The sequence below is a fragment of the Netta rufina genome (assembly GCF_964035555.1).
Source record: "Netta rufina genome assembly, chromosome: 27".
In the NCBI taxonomy this organism is placed as follows: domain Eukaryota; kingdom Metazoa; phylum Chordata; class Aves; order Anseriformes; family Anatidae; genus Netta; species Netta rufina.
Genome location: NC_140151.1, coordinates 76,387 through 99,362, shown reverse-complemented (window position 1 = coordinate 99,362; position 22,976 = coordinate 76,387). Strand labels below are relative to the sequence as shown.

At 48.1% G+C, this 22,976-nt stretch overlaps 2 protein-coding genes across 7 annotated transcripts; both read right to left on the bottom strand.

Moving 5' to 3' along the window:
- Positions 1–14: 14 nt before the first annotated feature.
- On the bottom strand, positions 15–18,117 carry STAMBP (STAM binding protein). 5 transcript variants are annotated; one of them, XM_084302295.1, is made up of 10 exons: positions 17,996–18,117; positions 15,941–16,181; positions 7,402–7,477; positions 6,633–6,728; positions 5,534–5,906; positions 4,777–4,901; positions 3,682–3,819; positions 2,420–2,532; positions 1,915–2,014; positions 15–1,452 (listed from the first exon to the last, which is right to left on the bottom strand). In XM_084302295.1, the coding sequence occupies exons 2-10, from the start codon at positions 16,153–16,155 to the stop codon at positions 1,396–1,398; spliced, it is 1,293 nt and encodes a 430-aa protein (XP_084158421.1). In that variant the 5' UTR covers positions 16,156–16,181; positions 17,996–18,117; the 3' UTR covers positions 15–1,395. The 5 variants fall into 5 exon arrangements, with proteins under 5 accessions (XP_084158421.1, XP_084158420.1, XP_084158417.1 ...); XM_084302294.1 differs by lacking the exon at positions 17,996–18,117 and adding an exon at positions 17,614–17,657; XM_084302291.1 differs by lacking the exon at positions 17,996–18,117 and adding an exon at positions 17,120–17,646.
- Positions 18,118–18,393: 276 nt separating this feature from the next.
- Positions 18,394–22,767, bottom strand: DUSP11 (dual specificity phosphatase 11). 2 transcript variants are annotated; one of them, XM_084302297.1, is made up of 10 exons: positions 22,707–22,767; positions 22,538–22,613; positions 22,103–22,117; positions 21,884–22,015; positions 21,155–21,278; positions 20,528–20,588; positions 20,163–20,209; positions 19,973–20,048; positions 19,535–19,663; positions 18,394–18,662 (listed from the first exon to the last, which is right to left on the bottom strand). In XM_084302297.1, the coding sequence occupies exons 1-10, from the start codon at positions 22,739–22,741 to the stop codon at positions 18,404–18,406; spliced, it is 954 nt and encodes a 317-aa protein (XP_084158423.1). In that variant the 5' UTR covers positions 22,742–22,767; the 3' UTR covers positions 18,394–18,403. The 2 variants fall into 2 exon arrangements, with proteins under 2 accessions (XP_084158423.1, XP_084158424.1); XM_084302298.1 differs by lacking the exon at positions 22,103–22,117.
- Between the last annotated feature and the right edge of the window lie 209 nt (positions 22,768–22,976).

Sequence of the window (22,976 nt, the reverse complement as noted above, 5' to 3'; positions counted from 1 at the left end):
AGCAAGAAGGTAAGTCCATAGGAGATAATACAATCCCTCTGTATTAAGCTGTACACCAACAAATTTTGTTTGCCATTTTGTATTTAGAAGTACATGAACACAACGTATATAGCATGTATGTATGTATCGCAGGTGGAAAGGCAGCTGTTCCTTTTCTTCCCTTACCCACATGGACATATGCTGATCATCAGAGCATCCTGCCAAAGACTGTGGAAAGGTTGTACATCATGCTCAGTCCTCTGAGACAAGGTAACTTACCACCTCTCAATACTACTTTTGTCCCTTTCAAAACCAGCATAAGTGAGTGTGGAAGCTTGGCACAGACAGCAAAGGGAAGCAAAATTACTGCTTGTCATCTGATATGAGTAATTCAGAGAAGGTCCCCAGCTGGGGTACTGCGTAACAGTGATGCCATGGAACAGTTGTTTTGGCAAGGGCAGACTTTGAGAACCGAAGAGGCAGTTGGGGGTGGTAGTGTTCGAGGACTGAAGGAGCATAACCTGTCCACAAGCTTGGGCAAGCAGCTGAGTCCCAGGGTGTGTATCAGTTGTGGAGTCCACCAACAGCACAGCCAAGAGATGGGAGAACCTCCTCCATTGGATTGCCAGCACAAGCCAAACCCAAGCCCTCAATGGGCAGCCCAATGCAACAGCTGGAGTGAATGCTCCATACAGGAAAAGGAATAAAGTAAGGAGACACTCCTCAACATTGCTAGAACTAAGCAGTGCTGCATCCAGGTACCTTCTCCCCCAAAACACTGAAATAAGGGTTTCCCAAAGGAAGAGGAAAGCACAATGGTTGGGCCTCTTCTTGCTTCACTGGGCAGAAACCATGCAGCACCAGCAAGCAAGACATGTTCTAGCTCAGAAGACTGGTCAGCAAGGATGGGCTCTTGACTGGGGTGAGAGGTGTTAGGAAGGTTTAATTTTAAACTACAGCAAAGATTCATCTACTCCAACCAGCCATACTCAGGCCACAGTTTATCAACCCAGAAAGAGAAGCAAAGCAAAGTATGGGTTAATTTGGGCAAGTCCCACTTTGGGAAGCACTTGAAGTGGTTTCACACCTCAAGGTTTCCGCAATTCACAGGGAACCCCCCAAGATGCTGGTCAAGCCACAGATTAAGCATTAGCTTCAGTGTTAGCTTCTGTCTGAATTTCCAGTTAACTTTTCCCCACACCTTGAACCTCAACACCACTTCACCAGTCCAACACCAGGCAACAAGATTTCACATGCTCCCACTGAGGTCAGGGAACTGATTTCACTGTGACTACTCCGGAAGGAAGCGGGGGTCATTACACAGTAGAAATCATCTGCTACAGGAGGAAAGAAAAACTTCCCTAGGCACAGAAGGAAGGTAAGATGGTTTTACAGTAAACGGTTAAGGCAAGAGGCCTATCGGAGATCCATCAGTACCACATCTCTCTCGACTACTGACACGTGATTGCAGGTCTGCAAGAGAGAGGAGAAGAAAAAAGGAACAGGGTGTTATTCAGATATTTCCACAGCTCAGGCGAGTTTCCTCAACCTCCTGAGGCAACCTGCACCCAGTGGCTTTCACAAGACTGCTCTCTCTTTGCAGGGAAGAAACCAAGACAGACCAAAACTAGCACCTCACCCAGTACAACGAAGGGATCATTGCAGGATACAAATACAAATCTCTCCCTCAAATACAAACCTTTTCTACTGCCTGGATCTGTTTCTATGGATAAGTGCTTTAAATCACACCTCCAACACATGCTATCAGATCAGAAATCTTTTGCATCTCAGCTCTAGTGAGAAGCAAATCCCTGACAGAATCTCTCCTGTCCTGGGCCATAGCCTAGTATCTCGATGCAGATATAAACACAAGGGAAGTGTCCAATATGCTAACATACAGTACTACAGCCCCAGGTGCCCTGTGGCGTGACTTACAGTGAAGAGAGGAGGGTCTTTGGAGTGCGGGTGGAATCCTTTCTGCCGGCAGGAAGAGATCTCCTCCAGGCCATGCTCTGTCAGCTTGAAAAACCCTGTCCTAGAGCAAATAAACACATGCTCTGTACAACTCAAGCCTCTGCAAATAGAAGCAGCTGCTTCTGTGTTTGAAAGAGCATGTTTGAATCTGCTTGTCTCAAGCACAAGATACAACACATGCTGCAGCATGCTCCTCTCCAAGTCTGTGGCTGCAGACTGGCCTCCTTTCATGGGTGGGCAATCAGATATGATCCTCCCTGAACCAGCGCAGAAGAGCCATAGCATCATACACTCTTTCAGCCTCTTTTGGTAAAACTTTTATCACATTACTTAACATTTTATTCCTACACCAGGAATCCAACAGAAAAAAGGTGATGGTGAACAGCTGTTCAAAACTCGCTGAAGAGACCTCCTGTCCAGCCGCAGGCAGAGAAAAAGCCTTGTCCTTCCCCATAACTATACTTACTCCTGGTATTTTGGAGAACACACAATAGCAATGGACTCCGGCAACATCATCTGATAGGAGCAGTGTGTGTGCAGGTCTACACTGGAGAGGAAAGCTGTTTGTGTGGGGTGAGTCTGAAACACATGACAAAATGACAGGAAATTACAGCAGGGTTGGAGAACTAGTTCAAACAGACTGCGCCTGCCAAGTGAAGATCCTAACGGAGAAGAGGCACAGCAGACCTGCTTGCACACTGAAAGTGGCTTTGGATTGCCCCAAAATATCTGTTCCTCCACTCCATTTGGAAAAAGTACAGCGGATACTCTACATTTCTGGCAATGTCCTATGCAAATTCATATTTTAATGCACAACATTTTCTTTGCTTTAAATGCAGGGCAATCACTTCACATGCTTCTGAAGTGCAGCTACATTTAAGGTACCAGAGGCATGTAATACTGCCATGAAACTTCAAGATAACCCATTCCACCAAGATGGTCAAAAGTTGTACAATCACAGGCAACAGCCAACTTCCCCAGCTCTGGCTGAGATCTAGATTTTATAGCCTAACTCCTACAGGAATGTTTTTTCCCTTTTCTCCTTTTGCTTGTTAGGTTTTTCTTGCCAAGACTAGGTCAAAAGTATTCTTGAGGGTCCCTGGATGTTACAGGACTATCACTGAAGAGTTAACACTGGAAGCAGACACCCTACCCATATCAGGCACATCCAGCAAGCATTTATTTGTTAGAACCTTTGAGGCAGCTGCTGCTTTCGAGAGATTACTCAGCAGCACCAAACGTTTTGCTTGGCATCGATCCGACTGCCAAAGGCTCTGTGGGGACAGGCAGCAGGGCAGCACTGGAGCCAGTGGAGGAATCTGGAGCTGGCACATCCCGCAGCAGAGCAGCACACAGCTGTCTGCAAAAAGCTGTGCTCCCACAGGAACGCATCATTGGAGAGTCCAGGCACTGACAGCAGGAGCTCTATGTGGGAGGCTGCAATGTTCTGATTTTAGCTGCATGAAACACGAACTTCAAGCCCAACATCTAATTTCCAAAGGGACTGATGCTTTAGGAAGGTATCTAAACTTAAAACAGGCCTGGATTTCTCCAGCAGTATGAGTAGTGACTGAGACTGCACTAGAGAGAGAAATCCAACTAAAAAGATGCTGCCAGCTCCATGCTATCTCCCTCCAGTAAATCCTCCTTCACCAACTCATCTTCCTGCACCCCTTTTCTTCCCAGCTGAATACAAGGCCAGTCTGGATGTCAAGATGAGAGACTCACATGGATCCAGCCAAGTGTAACAAGGTCATGCTGATCCTGGATCAGGAAAAGTTCCTCCTCATTCTCTGTGTTGCAATAATCAGGGCCTCCATACTGCTTGGGAACGATGACGTGGGTTATCGTGAACTCATTCCTCATCTGCAAGGCAGCACAGGGAGGCTGTTACCTTCCAGACACCCCCCAAAGAGGAAACACTACTGCAGTCCACTGGTGCAAGGTAACTTCCTAAGCTTTGGGAATGAGGCATTTCTGCATTCATCACTCAGGGGTCCAGCCAGGGAAACAGCAGCTCTAGAAAAAAGCCCATGAGTGCATCTACCATCCTTGTCCAGATCACAGAAATGGTACTGCAGGCTACTGACACAGGAGTCATACATTTTCAGTATGAGCTGGCCATGGCTCTGCCATGAAGAATATCCATAAGAACTCAGACAAGCCCTGGACACCCAACCAAAGGAAATCTCCTCACTCACTAAGAGCTGATGATTCATAAGTAGTCACCAAGTATCTGCAAGCAGGTGGATTACAGAAAGTTGCTACATCAAGCTATTTAATTTCAAAGCAAATTTCTTTAAGCATAACAGCCCCAGTTGATGGGGCATATGCTGGAGCTGCCAATATTAACTTGTGCAGGCAAAGTCTTTGAGGGAGAATTGTCTTCAGCCTGTGTTTGCACAGCCTTGACTTGGTGAGCGTCCTAGCTCACAACTGGGACCCCAGCCCAGCTGGTACCAAAAGGACAACTCACTGAGCTGCCTGTCACTGCCAGCAAATGAGTATTTGAGGCAGGTAATCAACAGAGCCATCAAAGTGAGAAAGGAAGCAGAACATCAATGGGGACGTGGTAGCTGTCACCTCACATTGACATATACTCCTCACATACAGCCTGAGGAAATCCTCACATAAAAAGGAGGAAAAGGAGAAACAGACAAGCCCTAACACTCATATGAAATCCTAGTCATCAGTGAAAATGTACTATCGTCTTTCACAGATAGTCTTTCACAGCAACATCAGGGTCCCACTTCCAAAGCTATTACACTTTAAGAAAAGGCCTCTGCACCACTTAAAGGCTCTTAACTAGTATTACCACCTTACCAGCTTACCGCAGAGGATCCCACATGTCTCCACACCTCGGACTGTGTTGGCATCAGCCAGCTGGAGGAATTTCTGGCACAGCTCCCTAGGGACAATGACCTGGCGAAGGGCATCCATGCTTGCAACTGTGAGAATTAGGAACACAATGAGCAACGATAGCTAGGGACACCAGAGAAATATTCCCTCAGGTCAGCACCTAAAGGGACTAGACTGAAAAACTTCAGCCTGGAAACAAACTACTTTAATGTTTACAATTAAAGTGGCAGCCACAGATAAAGTTACCATTAATATCTCTTTCAAAATATGGTAAGAGATATACAGAAAGATGTTTAGAAGTCTGCCAAAAGCAGCATTTCATTAAAGAAAATGAAAACATAAATGCCCAAAAAATGTCATTTAAAGATGTTTCTCTGGTCAAGAACTAGTCACCTGGAAATGTCTGAATCAGTATTTCAGAATCATATTTGGAAGAAGAGGAGAATTTGGTCAAGCTACTAGGAAGACCAAAAGCCAAATAGACTGTACATTTTTGATCAGTAGAGAGACTGGGGCCCAATTAGCAACAGGAGACAGTTCTTCCCTGCCCTGCAAACCTTTGCTGGACAGCAGGGAGAACATCCAGTAACTTGGAACGCCAAATCCCCAGAAGGGATGGAGCTCTGATGAGATACTGCCAAGAGCCAGACAGCAGCTCAGTTCCTCAGCTGAGTTTGGCTCAGCCCCAGAAAGGGAGAAGGGTGCACTGATATGTACTAACTGTTTACTGCGTTCCCCAAAGCACTAGGTTTCAAAGATCTGTCCACAACAGGAGGTTTGGAGACAATCTCTACTGATGGACTTGCAGGGTGAACTGGAGAAACAGGAACCTTTGGGGCTAAATCAGTTGGGGGTTTTTCTATGTCAGGGATGAGGGGTCCATCCAGAGACTCTGGACTTGGCTCTGGCTTTCCATATTCCTGCACTATCCTCAGACGTTCCTTCTCCAGCTCCTGCCGTCGAATCATCTCCTCAAAGACATGAAACTGCTCTTGCTCTGCCTGCTGCTGCTTCATCAAGGCTACACGATTTCTCTCCTCTTCCAGCTGCTCCTGCAAAGCCAAGTTGCGTGCAAATTCCTCTTCCTCCTCTCTCTGTAAGGAGAAATATGCCAAAGGATATCACCAGATAGGGGAACACTAGACCAACGTAGAATATGGAGCCTATGTCATTCCTTTAGAGCTGTAGCTTTGAACCTGCTACCTGTAGACCCTCAGAAATCACAGACTACTTCTAAAGAGTCTACAGAAGGTAACCAACAGAAAGTACTTCCTGCACAGAATCTTCACTTTGCAAAACACAGATCAGCACTTCCATCAGCAAAGCCTACTAGAGCAGAGCAGTAAACTGTTGCCTTACCTACCCACTTGTGTGCAATTGTAATTCCAGATTGGGAAAGTGCTGTTTTGGAGATAGAATAGAGAAATCACAGTAAAACTGACTGCAGAGTTTTCTGCTTTGCACACAGAACCCCATGTCTTCACTCACGCTGCTATGAGCTGAGTTTCTGAGTTATGACTCAGACCCAGACCTCACACTGGGACAAAGAGAAAAAAACAAATAACAGTCCCAGCTTAGACTGCTTCCAAAGTGTGCAATGAAATGATGTATAGGGATGCTATGACAGGTTCACCTACATAATGACAGCAGAGACATGACTGGGACAGCCTTGTGCCACAGGTGATGAAGATGGACCCCGTAAACTCAGGCCACCCAGAATTCACATTCTCTAGCACCCAGGGAGCCCTGGAGTCCTGCTTTCTTCCAAACTCTTTGTGGCTGAGGGTTTTCTGACAAGCCTCCAGTCTACTCTCACTCACCTTCTGCTCGTTGTACTTAGCATAGTCCTTGGCGTACCTCTTTAACAGCTCCTTCTTGAGCTCTTCAGCTCTGGGGAAGGCTACTTCTTTCAGTTTCTGAAGGAAGGAAATACAATCAGAAGTGCAACAGCCCCAGCACAAGAAGAACAGGACCAGAATGGATGCAAGAATTAATAGATTCTTGGAGTGAATAAACCTTGTTCTTTTTCACAAGGCAGGAAGGTCCTGAGCAGCTCCAGCACCATTGGCACATGGGCTGAGAGTATGCAGATGGGCACATTGTAGCAGTGTGGCACAGACAGCACCACCATCAGCCAACACAGAGCAAGTGCTTAGGCAGTGCAGCCCTTTGTTCTTCTAGCCAATGCTGAGCAGAAGAGCAGTAGCTTCCTGTGGCTCTGAGCAATCTCCAAGAATCCCCTGGAATGTCTCTTTAGGACTACTGCACCCAGCTAACACATCGGGAAAAGCGTTTAAACACTTTTTTTAAAATTTTTTTTTTTTTTTTTTTTAAACACAGTGTTTAAAAAGCAAAGAGTTTAACATGGAAGAAAGGAAGCCACAGTGCTCAACAGAAAGTAAATGGCATGAATACAACCACATACGATGGAGTAAGAGCCCAAACCATAACTCCCAAGGTGCCAGGGCTGCCTGGTCAAGCCAAGGCTTCTCAGACTGTGTGATTCCCAGAGCCACCAAAACCCAAGATCTACAACCCTAAATCACTTCCAACAGCAGCCACTAAAGACTTGGCAACATTACCACTTACTTTCACTGTTTCCTTCTTTTCAGGTATGACAGTGGTTTTGTAATCACGATGCCTTGGCAGCTTCTCAATGAAGAGCCTGTAAACACAGGAGAGAAACTGCATTTTTGAATCCCAGCAGAAAGGGGCAAGCACAATATAGTAATTGGGATTTTGGAAGGTGCAGTTCATTCCCTTCCAGCACAGTATCCGTCCTCTGCCACTTCTCTGGGTGCTTTGCTCCTGCAATCAGGACAGCTATCTGCCTTTCTACAGTAACCCCCCCCCCATTACTTCTGAGGAATTCCGGAAGGTCCTTGGGCACCTGCCTACGCCTCTGTGAGCATCTAAGGGGAGAACAGGCAAACTCAAGGATTCAGCTGACTCATTGCTCACACCATCCTTCTGCATGGGGAAAGAAAACAGTTTCTGCAAGAGATGGGAAAATTAACTCAGACCTTGAAAAGAAAACCTGCAGATAGGCTAAAAGCAAGTTCACAACATACTCAGCTCAACATCATCATCATCAGGAGTCTTTTGGCTCTGCTGCATGACAGTCCTGGGAAGACAAGGCAGTATTTCAGACCTTTCTGGGCAGCAGGGTTGGTTCTAAGCAGACTTCAAGACTGAACTCAACATCACCTTGCTCCCAGCACAGCTATGAACAGGTTTCTCAGTAGCCAGGATAACAGCCCCCACCAACTTCCAGAGAGCAACTCAGGACACAATGGTGAAGACACACAGAAAGAGCACTGCAAGCACAAGAGCAAGGTGAAAAGCCCATAGACACGGGGAGCTCCATTCACTCCTGCTCAGCTCTGTAGGGCTCCCCAGGCTTGAGGCATCCTCAAGGTACCTCTGTGAGCAAGTCCCCAGTGGTGCACTAAACTGTGTGCTCAGGGTGAGCTCACAGCAAGCTTAGCAGGAGACAAGGGCCTGGCTAGGAGACAAAGCATCCACAAAGCTTTGGATACAATGCAAACACCTGCCCTGCTTCCTTGCTCTTTGCTACAAAGCTCCATCATCTGAAGGAGGATGTCCCCCAGCTCCTTCAGCTACAGCAATAAAGAGAAAGCAGCCTCATGCACGTACACAAGGAAGAAGGGTAGAGAGGACTAGACTGAGACTGTGCCTCAGGCAGCAGCATGCACAAACCAAGCACAGGTAAGTGGGAAAGTCTCAGCAGAAACAGAGTGAGAATGTTCCTCACACTGCGAAGTCTGTGTGTGTGCAATAAACCCGGCTACTTTAAAACCCCAGTCCTCTGGGAAAAGTGAGGACTTTTTGCAAACCCAGCTCCTGGTTGCCACAGAGGGCGTGAGGATGCTCTTGCCAGACACCACAGGTTCAGCAAACACATCACACTACATAGAAGAAGCTGCCACTCCATCCAAAGGCACTGGTGAGGTTCCTGCTCCTAGCTGGTGGTTGCAAAGTAGGTCACTGCATCAAGGGGACAAAACAAGGCTGTGATCACTGCCAAGAGATAGCAGATTAAAATGGAAGGGATTCATTACAAAGGATTAAGAGCAGATGCTGGATTGAAGAGGATGGAAAGAAACAGCAAAGGCAGCTGGCTTTCCACAAGTCACGAATGGGGGGAAACACAGATAGCAGGACACAGCAAGGGCTTTGGGCAGCCAGAGGAAGACTTTGAGGCGAGACCATGCAGCAGTAGGCTGAGGAAGGAGGCAGAGGAAGAGCAAAAATGCTTCATGATTCCTCTCCACAGCCCAGCTGAGGCTTGGCAGGACTTAAACCTGCAGCTCACATCACCAGAAGTTTTGGGCTTGTTCAAACCTCTGACTGCTCCCAAGTCCACTATGAGCAGCAGCTGCTTGGCACTGAGTAGCCACATTACAGGCTATTTTTAAGCACTACTATGGTACACGTGCCAAGTCAGTGTCTCCCAAGTCCTTTAACACCCCACACAAACTCTTGGAGCCAATACTAGCAGCTCACAGCCACACAGGCAAACCAGGAGTCCAAATATGACAGGAAATTCTACTGCTTGGTAGAGTACCATGGGACAAAGCCCTGGAGGGGCCTGAAAAAGCTCATTAATATTCAAGGATCACCTCCTCTAAGCTCAGGAGCAATGCATCCCAACAAAGAAAAATTCAGGCAAAAACACCAGGAGACCTGCATGGAGGAACAAGGGGCTCCTGGCCAAACTCAAGCGAGAAAAGGAGGCCTAGAAAGCATGGAAGCAAGGGCAGATAGCCTGGGAGAGACGCAGAGACATTGTCTGAGCAGCCAGTGTGGAGTAATTGCCTAAAGTGACTAGGAAAATTAAACTACTACTAACATTTTAAAGAAAATGTACAGCGTTGAAGAGTCTTTCAGGGTGTAGTGGGTTTACGTGGCAAGGTTTTGGTAGCAGGGAGCCATAGGGGTGGTTTCTGTGAGAAAGATCTAGAAGCCGCCCCATGTTTGGGAAGGGCCCCATTGTTTTCCAGAGCTGAGCCAATAAGCGATGTTGTTTTGCGCCTCTGTGAGAGCATATTTAAGACAGGGAAAAAACGCTGCGCCACACAGCAGCCAGGAGAGTGAAGGGAGTGAGAAACAGCCTTGCAGGTGCCAAGGTCAGTGTAAGAAGGAGGGGGAGAGGTGCTCCAGGCGCCGGAGCAGAAGTCTCCTGCGGCCTGTGGTGAGGACCATGGTGAAGCAGGATGTCCCCCTGCAGCCCATGGAGTGCCACGGTGGAGCAGGGTTCCACTCTGCAGCCCGTGGAGGAGACCATGGTGGAGCAGGTGGCCCTGCACCGATGGAGGCTGCTGCCTGTGGAAGACCCCTGCCGGAGCAGATTCCGGGCCGGACCTGTAGCCCGTGGAGAGGAGACCATGCAGGAGCAGGTGACCTGGCAGGAGCTGCTGCCCGTAGGGGAGCCAGGTTGGAGCAGTTTTCTCCTGAGGGATGGACCCCGTGGTACGGACCCATATCTGGAGCAGCTCTGGAAGAGCTGCTGCCTGTGGGAAGCCCACGCCGGATCAGTTCATCAAGGACTGCATCCCGTGGGTGGGACCCCACAGCACAGGGGACGAGAGTGACCGAGAAGGAGCGGCAGAGAAGAAGTGCTGTAGACTGACCATAACCCCCATAACCCCATTCCCCTGCGCCACTCGGGGGGAGGAGGTGGAAGAGGGTGGATGGGGGGGGAGGTGCTTTTGGTTTCTTTCCTTTGTTTCTCACTTCTCTAGCTTGTTAGTAACGAGCAATAAATCTTACTATCTTCTTATGCTGAGTCTGTTTTGCCCGTTACAATAATTATTGCGTGATTTTCTCGTCCTTATCTCAACCCTTGAGCCCTTTTCACATATTTTCTCCCCATTCCTCTTTGAGGAGGGGGAGTGAGAGAGCAGCTGTGGTGGAGCTCGGCTGCCCACTCGAGCGGAACCATGACACAGGGTAGGGTGTAGCTGCATTAACTGAGCGTTCCCTACGCTTCCAACCTTAGATGCTATCGCACTGGGGGAAGCTGGTGTGCTAGCTCTAAGGAACAGTAAAGAGCACAGAGCAAAGCAGAGACACCATGGCTAGGCTCTGTGACAAGAGGGGGACTCGATTGTTCTTGTGCACACCGAGACCAATAGACTGCATGTTTGCTACCCTGAGCCAACGAACTGTCATGTTTTTGACAAAATGCTGTACTTAGTGAACTTTTGCTCATTATAATATCATTATAATACCAAAACACACCTCCATCCCAAAAGCTACTTGCCTCCAAGGTGCAACCTCCCCTCACTGAGCATGTGCTCCGAATTTCTTGGAGCCTACACCTTTAAATGAAAGTGAGAAAACTTTGCACCAATCATAACTAAGATACATGTATGTTTGACTAGAGTCACTCAAGCTCCACCTAAAAGATAAAAAATAATATAAATTGGCTTAAGAAAAAGGGGATGTTAGGGAAGATACCATTGTCAGGGGAGATACCATAACAAGGAAATATACCATCATGAAGGAATATAGCATCATGAGGGCCTGTCAACGCCTCTCCCTCCCTCCCTCCCCCCCCCCCCCGACACACACTGAGACATCTTTTGGGTGAGATTTGGACACTTGGTCATATGAGATGTCTCTGTGGAAACACAGAAATCTTTACAGTCTTTGTGCCTTTTAACGTGCTAACAGGCTGTACACCTGTGCATTTCATGCATGCTAGCTTGCTTTTGCAGACAGTAAATTATCACTGGCAATCCAAAGAACCTGTGTAGTTGTTGCCGTAACAAATTGCACTTAATTGCATTGTTCCTAGCCATGATCTCAGTGAACGTGACTAGAGGATGGGCGTGTTACATTGCTGGTGAATCCGTGACCATGACAGTTCAGTACCCTGAATCTGACCAGGCCTGTAATGGTTAATCAGCTATACCCCTTAATGCGACAGCCATGAATCAAGTATACAAAGTCAAAGCCTCTTTAGAATGAAACTTGGCCAGGGATGTCATAGGCAACAAGAAAGGCTTCTATAGGTACATTAGTGATAGGAGGACTACAGAAATTGAGGGCCCTTTCTTGTAAGAAATGGAAGACCTGGTCACCCAGGATTTTGGAGGTACTCAATGAATTTTTTGCCTAAGTCTTCACTGGCAAGAGCTCCAGCCACATGGCCTGGGCCCCAGAAGGCAAAGGCAGGGACTGAGAGAATGAACAGCCACCTATTGTAGGAGACAATCAGGTCTGAGACCATCCAAAGAACCTGAAAGTGAAGACATCAATGGGGCCTGATGAAATACAATTGCCAGTTTCCTCAGGACATGTGGATGTAATTGCTAAGACATTGTCCATGATATTTCAGAAGTCATGGCAGTCTAGTGATGTTCCCACTGGCTCGAAGAGGTGAAATAACCCGTTTTAACAAGGGAAAGGAAGACCCAGGGAACTACAGAAAACAAGGCTTCACCAGGGGAATATCATGCCTGACAAATCTGGTGGCATTTTACAGCAATGGTTGACAGAGGAAGAGCAACTGACATCATCTACCTGGACTCGTGCAAAGCATTTGACACTGGCCCCCACTATGTCCTTGTCTCTAAATTGCAGAGACGTGAATCGGATGGATGGATGACTCATTGCATAAGGAATTGGCCAGATGGTCACACTCAAATTGCTGAGGTCAAACAGTCCAGGCGATCAGTAATGAGTTGTGTTCCTCAGGGGTCAGTACTGGGACAGGTGCTGTTTAAGATCTTTGTCAGTGACATGGACAGCAGGATCAAGTGCACCCTCAGAGAATTTGCTAATGACACCGAGCTGTGTGGTGGTATGGTCGACATGCTGGAGGGAAGGGATTGCTATCCGGCGGGAACTGGACAGGCCTGGGCGGCAGGCCTGTGCGAACTTCACGAGGTCCCCCCTCTGCTCTGCTCTTGTGAGACCCCACCTGGAGCCCCGTGTTCAGCTCTGGGGCCCCCAGCACAAGAAGGACCTGGAAGTATTAGAATGCATCCAGAGGAGGGCCATGAAGATGATCAAGGGGCTGGAGCACTACTCATATGGAAACAGGCTGAGGGAGCTGGGGTTGTTCAGCCTGTAGAGAAGGCTCTGGGGACACCTAATAGTGACTTTCCAATATCAAAAAGGAGCCCACAAGAACACCAGAGAGGGACTCTTTGTCAGGGAGTAGAGTGATAGGACTAGGAATAATAGTTTTAAACTAAAAGAGTGTGAATTTAGACTAGATATAATAAAGAATTTCTTCACTCAGAGGGCGGTGAGGCAATTGAACAGGTTGCTCAGAGAAGTTGTGGATGCCCCCATTCCTGGAAGTGTTCAAAGCCTTTGGGCAACCTGATCTTTTGTGAGGTGTCCCTGCCCATGGCAGTAGGGCTGGAATTAGATCTTTAGGGTCCCTTCCAACCCAAACCATTCTGTGATTCTATGTCTTCCAAGGTGAAAGACTGATGTTCGTAAAGTCCAGCCTGGTTATTCTTAGAAACATCCATGACTCCCTCCTGCACATTATTGAGTGGGTGGGCAACAAGCTTCATTTCAGCATGGGAAACAGAGGTGCTGAGCAGCCAAAGGACCTAGACAAGATTGAGCACGTGGCTGGGGGCTGATCAGGGAACTGGCTTGCCTCAGTGTGAATCAGCGTGGATCCATCTCCAGACTACCTCACATCCAGTCAAGATTCTCCCCAGACTGATGCCTCTGCAAATCAGGTACAACTTCACAGATCTCACTGTGTAATTCAGGCCTTGAGATCAGCCACAGGAGCATCATGTAGGGAAATAAAGAGAAATCCATCTTCCAAAAGCCATGCATAAAATCATAGAAACACAAGGTTGGAAAGGATCATTTAGTCCAACCATCCTCCTATCACCAATACTACCCACTAAGTGACTAAATCATATATCATAGCACCTTGTCCAGGCAATTCTTGAACATGGTGAGGGATGGTGATCCCACCACCTCCCTGGGCAGGCTGTTCCAGCACCTGAGCACTCTGAGAGAAAAATGCAGTCCACACCAAGCCACAGACTCACTCCTGAGGACAGTGTTCTTGCTCCCGACAAATTCACCATGTGCAGGGGTGTAGCCAGGAGCCTCTCACATGCTTATCGGGGCTAGAATCCTGCCCTTCATAAAGTTCCAGCTTGTACTAGTCTATAAGCTCACGTTAAGGAGCTGGTCTCTGAGGAAAGGCAGCCAAACCCATAGCCGCAGCATTGACCAGAGATTTGGCCTGAAGCATCAGGGAAAATAAAAAAAAATAATCTGGTCCTGTTTCTAAAAAAGAGGAAAGCATAGCAAGTCCCATCAGAGGCTCCAACTACAGTCCTGTTCTTGCCTTCCAGTTCACAGCCTTAGGGAAGGACACCTCAAAAATCACATGTCAAGCCTCCTGCTTTCAAAAGAGCTATACAGCATTACGCTTCTGATTAAAGAAATTAGATGACAACATTAAGCTTTTATCTTCGGATAATCCACGCTGGCAGTTCATATTCAACAGTGTGAGAAATCACACCCCTAAGGGAAAGTTTTTCACCTTTCCTGCAGCTCAGCAGCCAGGCTAACGTAAATGCCTCAAGTATTTGAAAGCTACTGGAGAGAAAACACACTTGCACTTATTACTGCTGTAATGAAACAACGAAGGCACGTTTAGTTCATTTGTTTAGTTAGAGAAGAGTTTCTCCTTCAGCCCCCGCTACGTAACCAGTCTGGAAAACTTCCCGTTCGTTTTACACTTCCCAGCTCCCTGTGCAGCCTCCTGGGGCACTCGCTACTATGACCATAAAAGCTTAGGAAGTACAATGTGGGAAGCAACGCTAATCAAAGAAAAATGTGTTGGGTTAAAAGAGGCTGAGGCAGGAACCCTGTGCAGAGATGAAGGGCAGGAAAATGCCCATGGAGATGCCAAGCCCATTCTGGATAAGGAGGTAGTGAAGCAGAGAGCAGACTCAGTCCTTTGGCCATTGAGTGAAACTGGATGAAGATGGGAGGATTTGAGGATATTGGCCAAAAAGCCTAAAGGAACAGAATACTCAGTGCCATTGAGATATTTTCTGAGGGTCACAACTTTCAGCCCTGTGAACACAGGCAGGTGTATCTAGAGGCATGCATTTGCTTCTCTCTTACTCTGAGCTGCTCAGACAGAAGCCAGACCCGATACCACGTCACCTCGTTGGCACGGTGTATGCTCAGCAGCATGGCTTTCAGACCCAAGATGGCTTGTTCCTGGCCAGCTGCAGAGGTGGCAGCAAGAATGTCTCTGCACTTGTCCACATGTACAGCCCCTGAGCTGGAGACCAAGCAGCTATGATACCATACAGGGTCTTGGATGGGTTTACATATAACCTCGGGCCTTCTAGAAGGGTACTCAGGACCCATGGATCTCACGCACTGTTCAAGCCAGTTGACTGGTGTCAGGTTCTTCAAACTCAGTGCTCTTCCTCACATCATTCCTCAAAAAGGCATGGGTGCCTACGTACATGCATAACAGGGATGGAATTATATTATTTCCAAGAAGTAGAACTAAACCTTGAATACAACATAACTGATTTCTGCACTGAAATAGGAATTTACTGCCTGCTGTAAAAGGTTGTAGTAGCATAGACATAAAGCAGGCTTCTCCTTCAAAACTGGTTTATCAAAGGACTGTGGAACCAGCCTGTATCTGCTCCATAAAGCAACCTGATACTGAAATCTTTGGCCACTTATCCTTGCTAATCTGCTGGGCTATTGAAATCATGGCTATTGAAATCAACCTAGCCACAGGGAGCCAAAACCTCTCTCACTGGAGAGGAGTTGCTCTGGGAAAGAGAAATACAAGATAAGTCTGATTTTAAAGAGAATTTCTACCTACATCCTGCAAAGCAGTGAACAGTGGTTTTTTGTGCTTCTACCTCACACCTTTGCAACATTTCCTGGTCACTTTAACCAGGCTGGTTGTATCTTTGCCTCTGCAATTTAAAAGCAGCTAAACTCTGAACAGAACCTGGGCCTTCAAGTTTCACAAGGCCTTACCATGTTTGTACACACTCAAAACATGCAACATAAACCCCACAGCCCTTGCATCAACACAGGTTACTTGAAAATGAAGTAGAGTTGCTCTTACGTGATGTACTTATTGTACAAAATGAAGGCATGCTCAATATTTCCCTCCTCTGAGTAAATCGTCGCCATGCGGAGGATTTCCACGCCAGAGCGGTAGTAGCGTCGTGGTGGGACATCCTCGTTCACTTCAACAGCACTCCCCATCTGGATCAGGCTTCGGACACGCTCCTCCGGTGGGAGGCTGACATTGGCATGGTCAGGCATAACGAGGCACATCAAAGCTGGTGCAGCACTGACTTACTCTGCAATGGGAAGAAAGTCAAGTGCATCAAAACCACTGGAGTAGACCAGGTATCTCGTCCGGTTTCCTTTAAAGAAACCTATTCTCCAGCAGAAAAGCACTTAATACACAGGTCAGGTAGTTCTGAGAGAGAAATCTGGGGGAAGCTAGGCTCTTTTTAGACACAGCACTTGGATATTTACCTTTGCAACCTAAAAGACAGCCACAAATTCAAGATCAGTCCTCGGCAATTGAGTTCAACCCAGGGTTTGACCAATCTGAATCCTACTCAAAATGGCTCTTCCTTGCTAATTGTCTCTCCATGTAACACCACCAGTGCCACGTGCTAATTTGGGGCAAACTGGCAAAAGCATTTCCTTTGGACTTGAGCAGCAGAAGCTTTGCACAGGGTTTTTATGTGGCAGCATCCACTGCTTCGCTTATACAGCAGTGATGAGAGGGCTGCAGGCCATGCTTCTGGGTGTTGCTGCCCAGCAGAACTGTCCCTACTCATCAAGCTCGAGCCCACGTTGCTCTTGTCCAGGCACAGGCAGTATCCCTCTGTTCCCTGTGCTGTCGGAGGCACTGCCGGCATGCCAGGAATCCATCTCAACCTGATCTGTTGAGCCTAGCTCCTACAAACACATTCCAAGCCACGGCACAAGCCAACAAACTTGAAGCCAAGGAAATGTTGAAAGCACCTGAGGCAGAGAGCCCCAGAAGTCTCCTCAGCGTTCTCCCCTACACTGAGAGCTCAGCTCCCCTGGAAAAGCCCCCTCAGACCACTGTGAGGGTTGAATTCCCTATGAAACCACACTGCTGAATCCAAAGCACCTGCTAAACCTCGCAGCAACGTGAGACTTCCCCACAGCTTCTTCCTAAATGGGGGAAAGGTCCCAGCCAGAGCTAAACGCTGCCCAGCGACCCCAAGCAGCAGACACATTGCCTTTCTGGGTTTACCTCGGACGAAAAGGCCTTTTTCGATGCAGCAGGCTGGAGCTTCTCAGGCCTCACCTTAGAGGGGAGGGGCGCTCTGTTCCCCTAAATAAGGACTGTGGGGGTTGGTCCAGCCGGCGGCTGCTGTGCCCAAACGCTCCCTCACGGCACGCAGCGGAGCCGCGGCCCCGGGGAGGGCCCGGCCTCTCCCGGGCGGCGGGACGCGGATCGCCGCCGTGCCCCCTGCCAGCAGCGCCGACTCCCGCAGCCGCCGTCCCCGCGGGTCCTCTCGCGGCTCCCCCCCCCTCCGCTACCCTCAGGGGAGAGGAAAGAGGAAAGGCACCTCCCGACCGGGTCCCGCTACCGGCCCCCCAACCGCCGCCCCCTAGGAGAGGGGCAGAGCCCCGCGGACAAGGAGGGGGCGGGGACGGGGAGAGGCCGCCCCCAGCCCCGCGGGCACCGGCAGCGAGTCCCGGCCCGAGCCCGACCTGCGCCGGGACGGAGCCGCCGCCGCCTACCCTCCACGCTTCCGCCTTGACGCCTGGCCCCGCTGCCCCCCCCCGGCTCGTTCTCAAGCAGCCAATCACGAGCCGCCACCACATCCGCACACGTCACAGCCGCCTTCCGCCCGGCCCCGCGGCCGCTTCCCGTCCCCTATCGCCGCTAAGGGGGGCGGTTGGGAGCCGGGCGGAAGTCCAGCTTCATGACGTCAGCGGAGCGGCCCAGGCCTTAAAGGGGCCGCTCCCTCCCGACTGCGCAGCCCACTCCCGGGAGCCCCGAGTACAAAGCTCGCTGGGCTCCTCCCTGCCCTCGGGCTGGACGAACCGACCCAGCACGCACATTCAAAACGTTACGCGCTGCAGGAATTTCTCAAAAGTGGATGAGAAGAAGAACAATCACCCAGTGACAGGGAAAATCCTGTTTCTTCATGTGCGTTAAGTAAATAGTCAACCAAAGCCCTCCTTATGGAAAGTTAAGGACGTGTTCCCAAGGACCTTTCTTTAGGATCAATCCAATTCCATTTATTCTCTGCATCTCTTGATAAACTGAGGACTCCGGTATTTGACACAGGATTTCAAAAATTCTATGTCAGTTGTAAAAAGCACCCAGAGAAAGGGTAAAAAAAAATAAAATAAAAATAAAAGGAAGGAAAAAAAAGGAGAGCTGTACTGATCTTATGAACACCTTCACTTGCAGTTCCCAACATCCAGCTCAGCAGCTGGTGGATGACACAGCAAACTCACTCATTCAACCAGCCTCGGAGCTCCTCATGGGTGAAAAAACAACTCTGGCTTTTGGTGTATGTTCCTACACTGTCACAGGTTTCCTACGCCACCGCCTGCGTTTCCTGGCCATATGCATTTCCTGTGGTTGGTGCTGGGAACTCAGAGCTGGGAAGCACAGTCTTTTGTGCTGCATGTTGTGAGGCAATGAAACTGGGCAGTTTCTTGGTCCCAAACTGCAAGGCCACCTTTGCTCAGGCACCCTGTGTTTGTGCACAAGTTCTTGGTGTTGTGTGGGTGCCTTGTGACCTTGCTTGCGGTTCTTCTTGGTAGAGCCAGAGTTTCTGAAAGAAGATTTGGAAGTCAGTACGAGGAGAATTCAATCCCCTTTAGTTGCCCTGTGTACACAGAGACTGAAAAGACTGAAAAGTTCAAAGTGCCTTCAGCCCTCTGGGTTTACCCAGTCCCTTTTGCCTCAGCCTGAAAGATGTGATGGCCAGGAAGAACAGCCAGCTGTCAGCTTATCTCCTACAAGCTGCTTTCTTACAGCTGTGCCACAGGAAGGGAAGTTTTCGAAAGAAAGCATCTTGTATATGCCATAAAATAAGGGCTGAATAAACCACTGTCCCACCAGCAACAGGCACCGGCTACATCTGCTCCCGAGATGCTTTTGCAGCTCCCACAACACCCAGTGAAGCCCAGCCTAGCCTATGCTCCAAGCAAAGAGGAAGCTCTTTAACTGCATTTATTGTTCCCCCATTGTTCTTCCAGATAGGGTGACAGAAAAAGAGCCTCTGTTTCACTTGAGGTGAAGAACTGCCTCGCTCAGCACGTGACTCAAAGGAAAGTGCTCTTGCCCCTGAAGTATCTTAGTTTGAGAATATTGCAGCCTTAACAGGAACCACCACCACCACTGTCAGTGATGTTATTACAAATCCATAGGTACAAGCACATAATGCAGAGGCAAAGAGCTTTGCACATGCTGCTGCAGGCACAAGAACACTTCAACATTAACAAGCTTGAGGGAGATTCCCATCTTCACTTGCTCCCACAAATGGCAGGGCAACAGATGCTCTCATGTACATGTATATAGCAGAGTTGCATCTAGACTTGTAAAACTACAAGTTTAAGTTTCTTAAAAATGAGTAAACAGCCTTTTTTGTTCTCTCTGCTCGGCTATACTGTATGTATAGAGAGAAGAAGCAAAAAAACCTACCTCGGCATTGCTAATGGGAATTGTTCTGAATGGTGCGGGTGATGTTCAACCATCTGCTTTCTTGTGTTTGATGTAGAGTCTGCTTTTCCTTTGAGGAGGTCCAAGCCCAAATTCTTTGCTCCGCAATTCCTTAAATAGATCTCTAAATAAATCTCGATGTCATAACTGGGCCTACATACCATTTGTCAAGTGATCATAACAGCTCTTTTACATGTAAATCAACTCCCCTTCACATTCTTCCTCCCTAGGAGGGCAGCAAGCCTGTGAAAAGGCCACATAGGAGATCTTTAGATCCCGGTGTCCCAACTGCCCACTTTCCTCCTTATTCACTGGCCCCATTTGTCCTCCATCAGCAGGAGCTAGACAAGTTTAAAATCTATCTACATCCTGACAGCAGTTCTCACTTCATGTGTGCGCTCATGCACACACAAGGCTTACTTTTTTCTAGATCTTTTCTGAAGATCTTCAATATAGTTCATTCTCTCAATAGGATGACCTCGAGCTCTGTTGAACACTGAAGAGAGAGAAGTCTGAGTTATAAGAACATTTCACTGGAAAAAGCCTGAAGCCATCAAAAATCCCATAATAACATTTTGCATCTTGACAAGACAAACATACATGTACGTACGCTCTATTGCAGCATTTGGCTCCATGCCTTCAACATCAATCAGGTACCTGAACAGATTAATGAGAAAGCTCTAATAACACAGTTAACTACAGAGATATCGACAGATTAGACAAAATTCAAAAATAAAGTGGTGGGAAGATTTTAGAGCTTGTTTACAAGCCAGAATCTAGTAGCAGTATTTGTAGTTTCTCATCCCTGATTTTAGCAAACCTCTAACAACAAAACCTTCTCTAAATTCATATTCTTGCCAGTTGGGGATTACGCAGATCACTTGACTCTTGTTGCAGCAGTAAAACATTTCCTTCTTGAGCAACATGAAGCTAGCAATACCACCACCTAATTCAGTTTGACCAAGGACAACTCACCTACAAACCAGGTAGCCAGTTCTGTTCAAGCCATGTGTACAATGCACTCCAATAAGTTTATCTGTAACACATGGTAATCAGTTTATATTTTTGAAGTGTTCTTTTTCCAAAACCAAATCAGAGCAAAAGAAGCCCATTTTACATTTGTTCTTCAATAGGGACACCAGCACAGATAAACTGAACTGATTGTGTAACAAAATCACCACCTTTGTGTCTAATTATCACCCCTGATTTTAGTTCATCAACTCATTTAATTCTGTGGCCTCATCTGCATGGTCACACAGCTCACTGCATAGAAGGTATATTTAAAAGCTCTATGAAAGGCTGTCCTGCATTCCCTGAGCACTAACAGCTTCCTCTTACCAAAACATGATCAGTATTTATGGGCAGACTAAACACAGTCTCAATTTCAGTTAACACTTGACTGGCTGCTAATTATCATCGAGCCAGCATGAACTCCTTTACTACAATAAACTGGTCTCACTACTGCCTTGACATTCACATGCCAAGATGAGGAAGGGAAATTCATGTTGTGCACAAAGGTTAATGAAGAACATTGCCAACCCCAAGTCTTCTGTGCCCTTCCCATCAACAGCACTTGTAACGTAAAGGAAAATCCACACTTACCGTTGTCTTTATTGTCTCTCAAGAAGTTTTTTACAACACTCTTGAATTGAAAAATGGTCTCATTGTTTGGTATTTCATGTCCCATTGTCAAGATCTTTGAGTAGCAGAGTGTGGCTGGTAGTTCCTACAAGAAACAAAGGACAATAATTTCATAAAAAAGTGTGAAGATTATCACTAATTAGAGAACCCTGTATCAGAAGATATAAGAAGACAAGTCTTCCAACTAAGCCCAAAAGAGCGGCAACAGTTTTTAGTATGAAAAGTTCTCTTTCATTTCTTTAAAACTTTATAAATACTCCAGAGCAACCTATTTGCATTTTTGTTCCCTGTACCTTTGCTCCTTCCTTCCTTCCTTGGAAGCACAAAGCACACACAGAAGCTGGAACAACTTTTCCAACTAATTTGATATCACACATGTGACGTCACAAGCCAAAAAATATTTGTAATCAGTCTTTTATTCAGGAGAGCATGTAAAAAAAACATCTTTATGGTACCTCCAAGCCTGTGACGGCTGTAAAAACAGAAAAGTTGAAGACCACAGTCTTGCACTTGATCAAGGATGTAAACTGCATCCCAATATCCCTGCAATGCTCAACTTCATCCCTTTTCCAGAGGATTTGAGTGCCACATGCTCTTTAAAGTCATCTTGCAAGAAACTTCTTCCCATTTATTAGCAATATTAGGGCTTTAAGAGAACTTTACTTTACCAACAATGCGACCAAGACTGACCTCTGGCCTGTAGTAGCGAGTTGTGTATGTCAGGTCAATGATCAAGCCCAGCTCTTCCCTTTGCTCTTTAATTTTCTTAATGAGGTCACGAGGTGAAAATCTCTCTGCTGGATGAAGGTTGTGATCAAAACTCTGAGGGAAAATAACATTCAGTGACAGACATTAAATGCAGGTGCACTATGCCTGGTGAATGGAGGGAGGAAGTATGCACTGCTTAACCTCTTGAGGATCATCCTGTTGGGGAAAAAAAAAGAAAAAAAAAGAAAAAAGGAAAAAGACACAAATGGCCAAAGTCAAGCACAGATCTTTGTGTTGCACTGTGCCAAACCATAACAATCTCTGGACTATTACTGCTTTGGGACTGTTCTGCTAACGTATTACAGGAACGACCAAAGACCACAATAAAGCATTACAGGGTGGCAAACGTGCTGAGAAACAAGCTCGAGCTTGGCGAAGGCTTTAAAACGGGACTGGTTCCAGCAGAGGTGCGCAGGCAGCACCACACGCTGCCACCCCCGCGGGGCCACCCCTGAGCGAGCGGCAGCCCTTGGAAGCGGGTGGCACCAGCGCTCGGGCACCGCGCGGGGGTCCGCGGCAGCACCGCCCACACCGGCAACCACCTGGGGCCGCCCTCGATCCCCTGCCCGCGCTCACCTGCCTCAGGGGGACCTTGAAGGCGATGAAGCGGGTACCCGGCAGCCTCCGGCCCAGCGGGACGTAGTCGGTCCACCTGAAAACGAAAGCGGAGGGACGTGAACACCGAGGCCCCGCTGCCGCCGAGCCCCTGCTTGAAGGGCCGGGGCGCCCCAGGGGCGGCACCCACCGCTCCGGTACGCGAGCAGCCCCTCGGCCCGGCATGGCGACGGCCGCGCGGCCCAACGGCGGCGGAACCACCGCTTCCGCTTCCGCCGCCCTGACGCCACGCGGCACCGGGAGGTCGCTGTCCGGCCGCGGCTACAGCGCTCCCTGGCGGCACGGGGTGGCACCCGCCGGGGTACCGGCATGACGTCACCGCCCGCGGTAGCGACGTCACTGGCTGCCAGCACCGCCGCCGGCACCCCCAGAGCAGCGGGACGCCTCCCGCCCTTCTCCC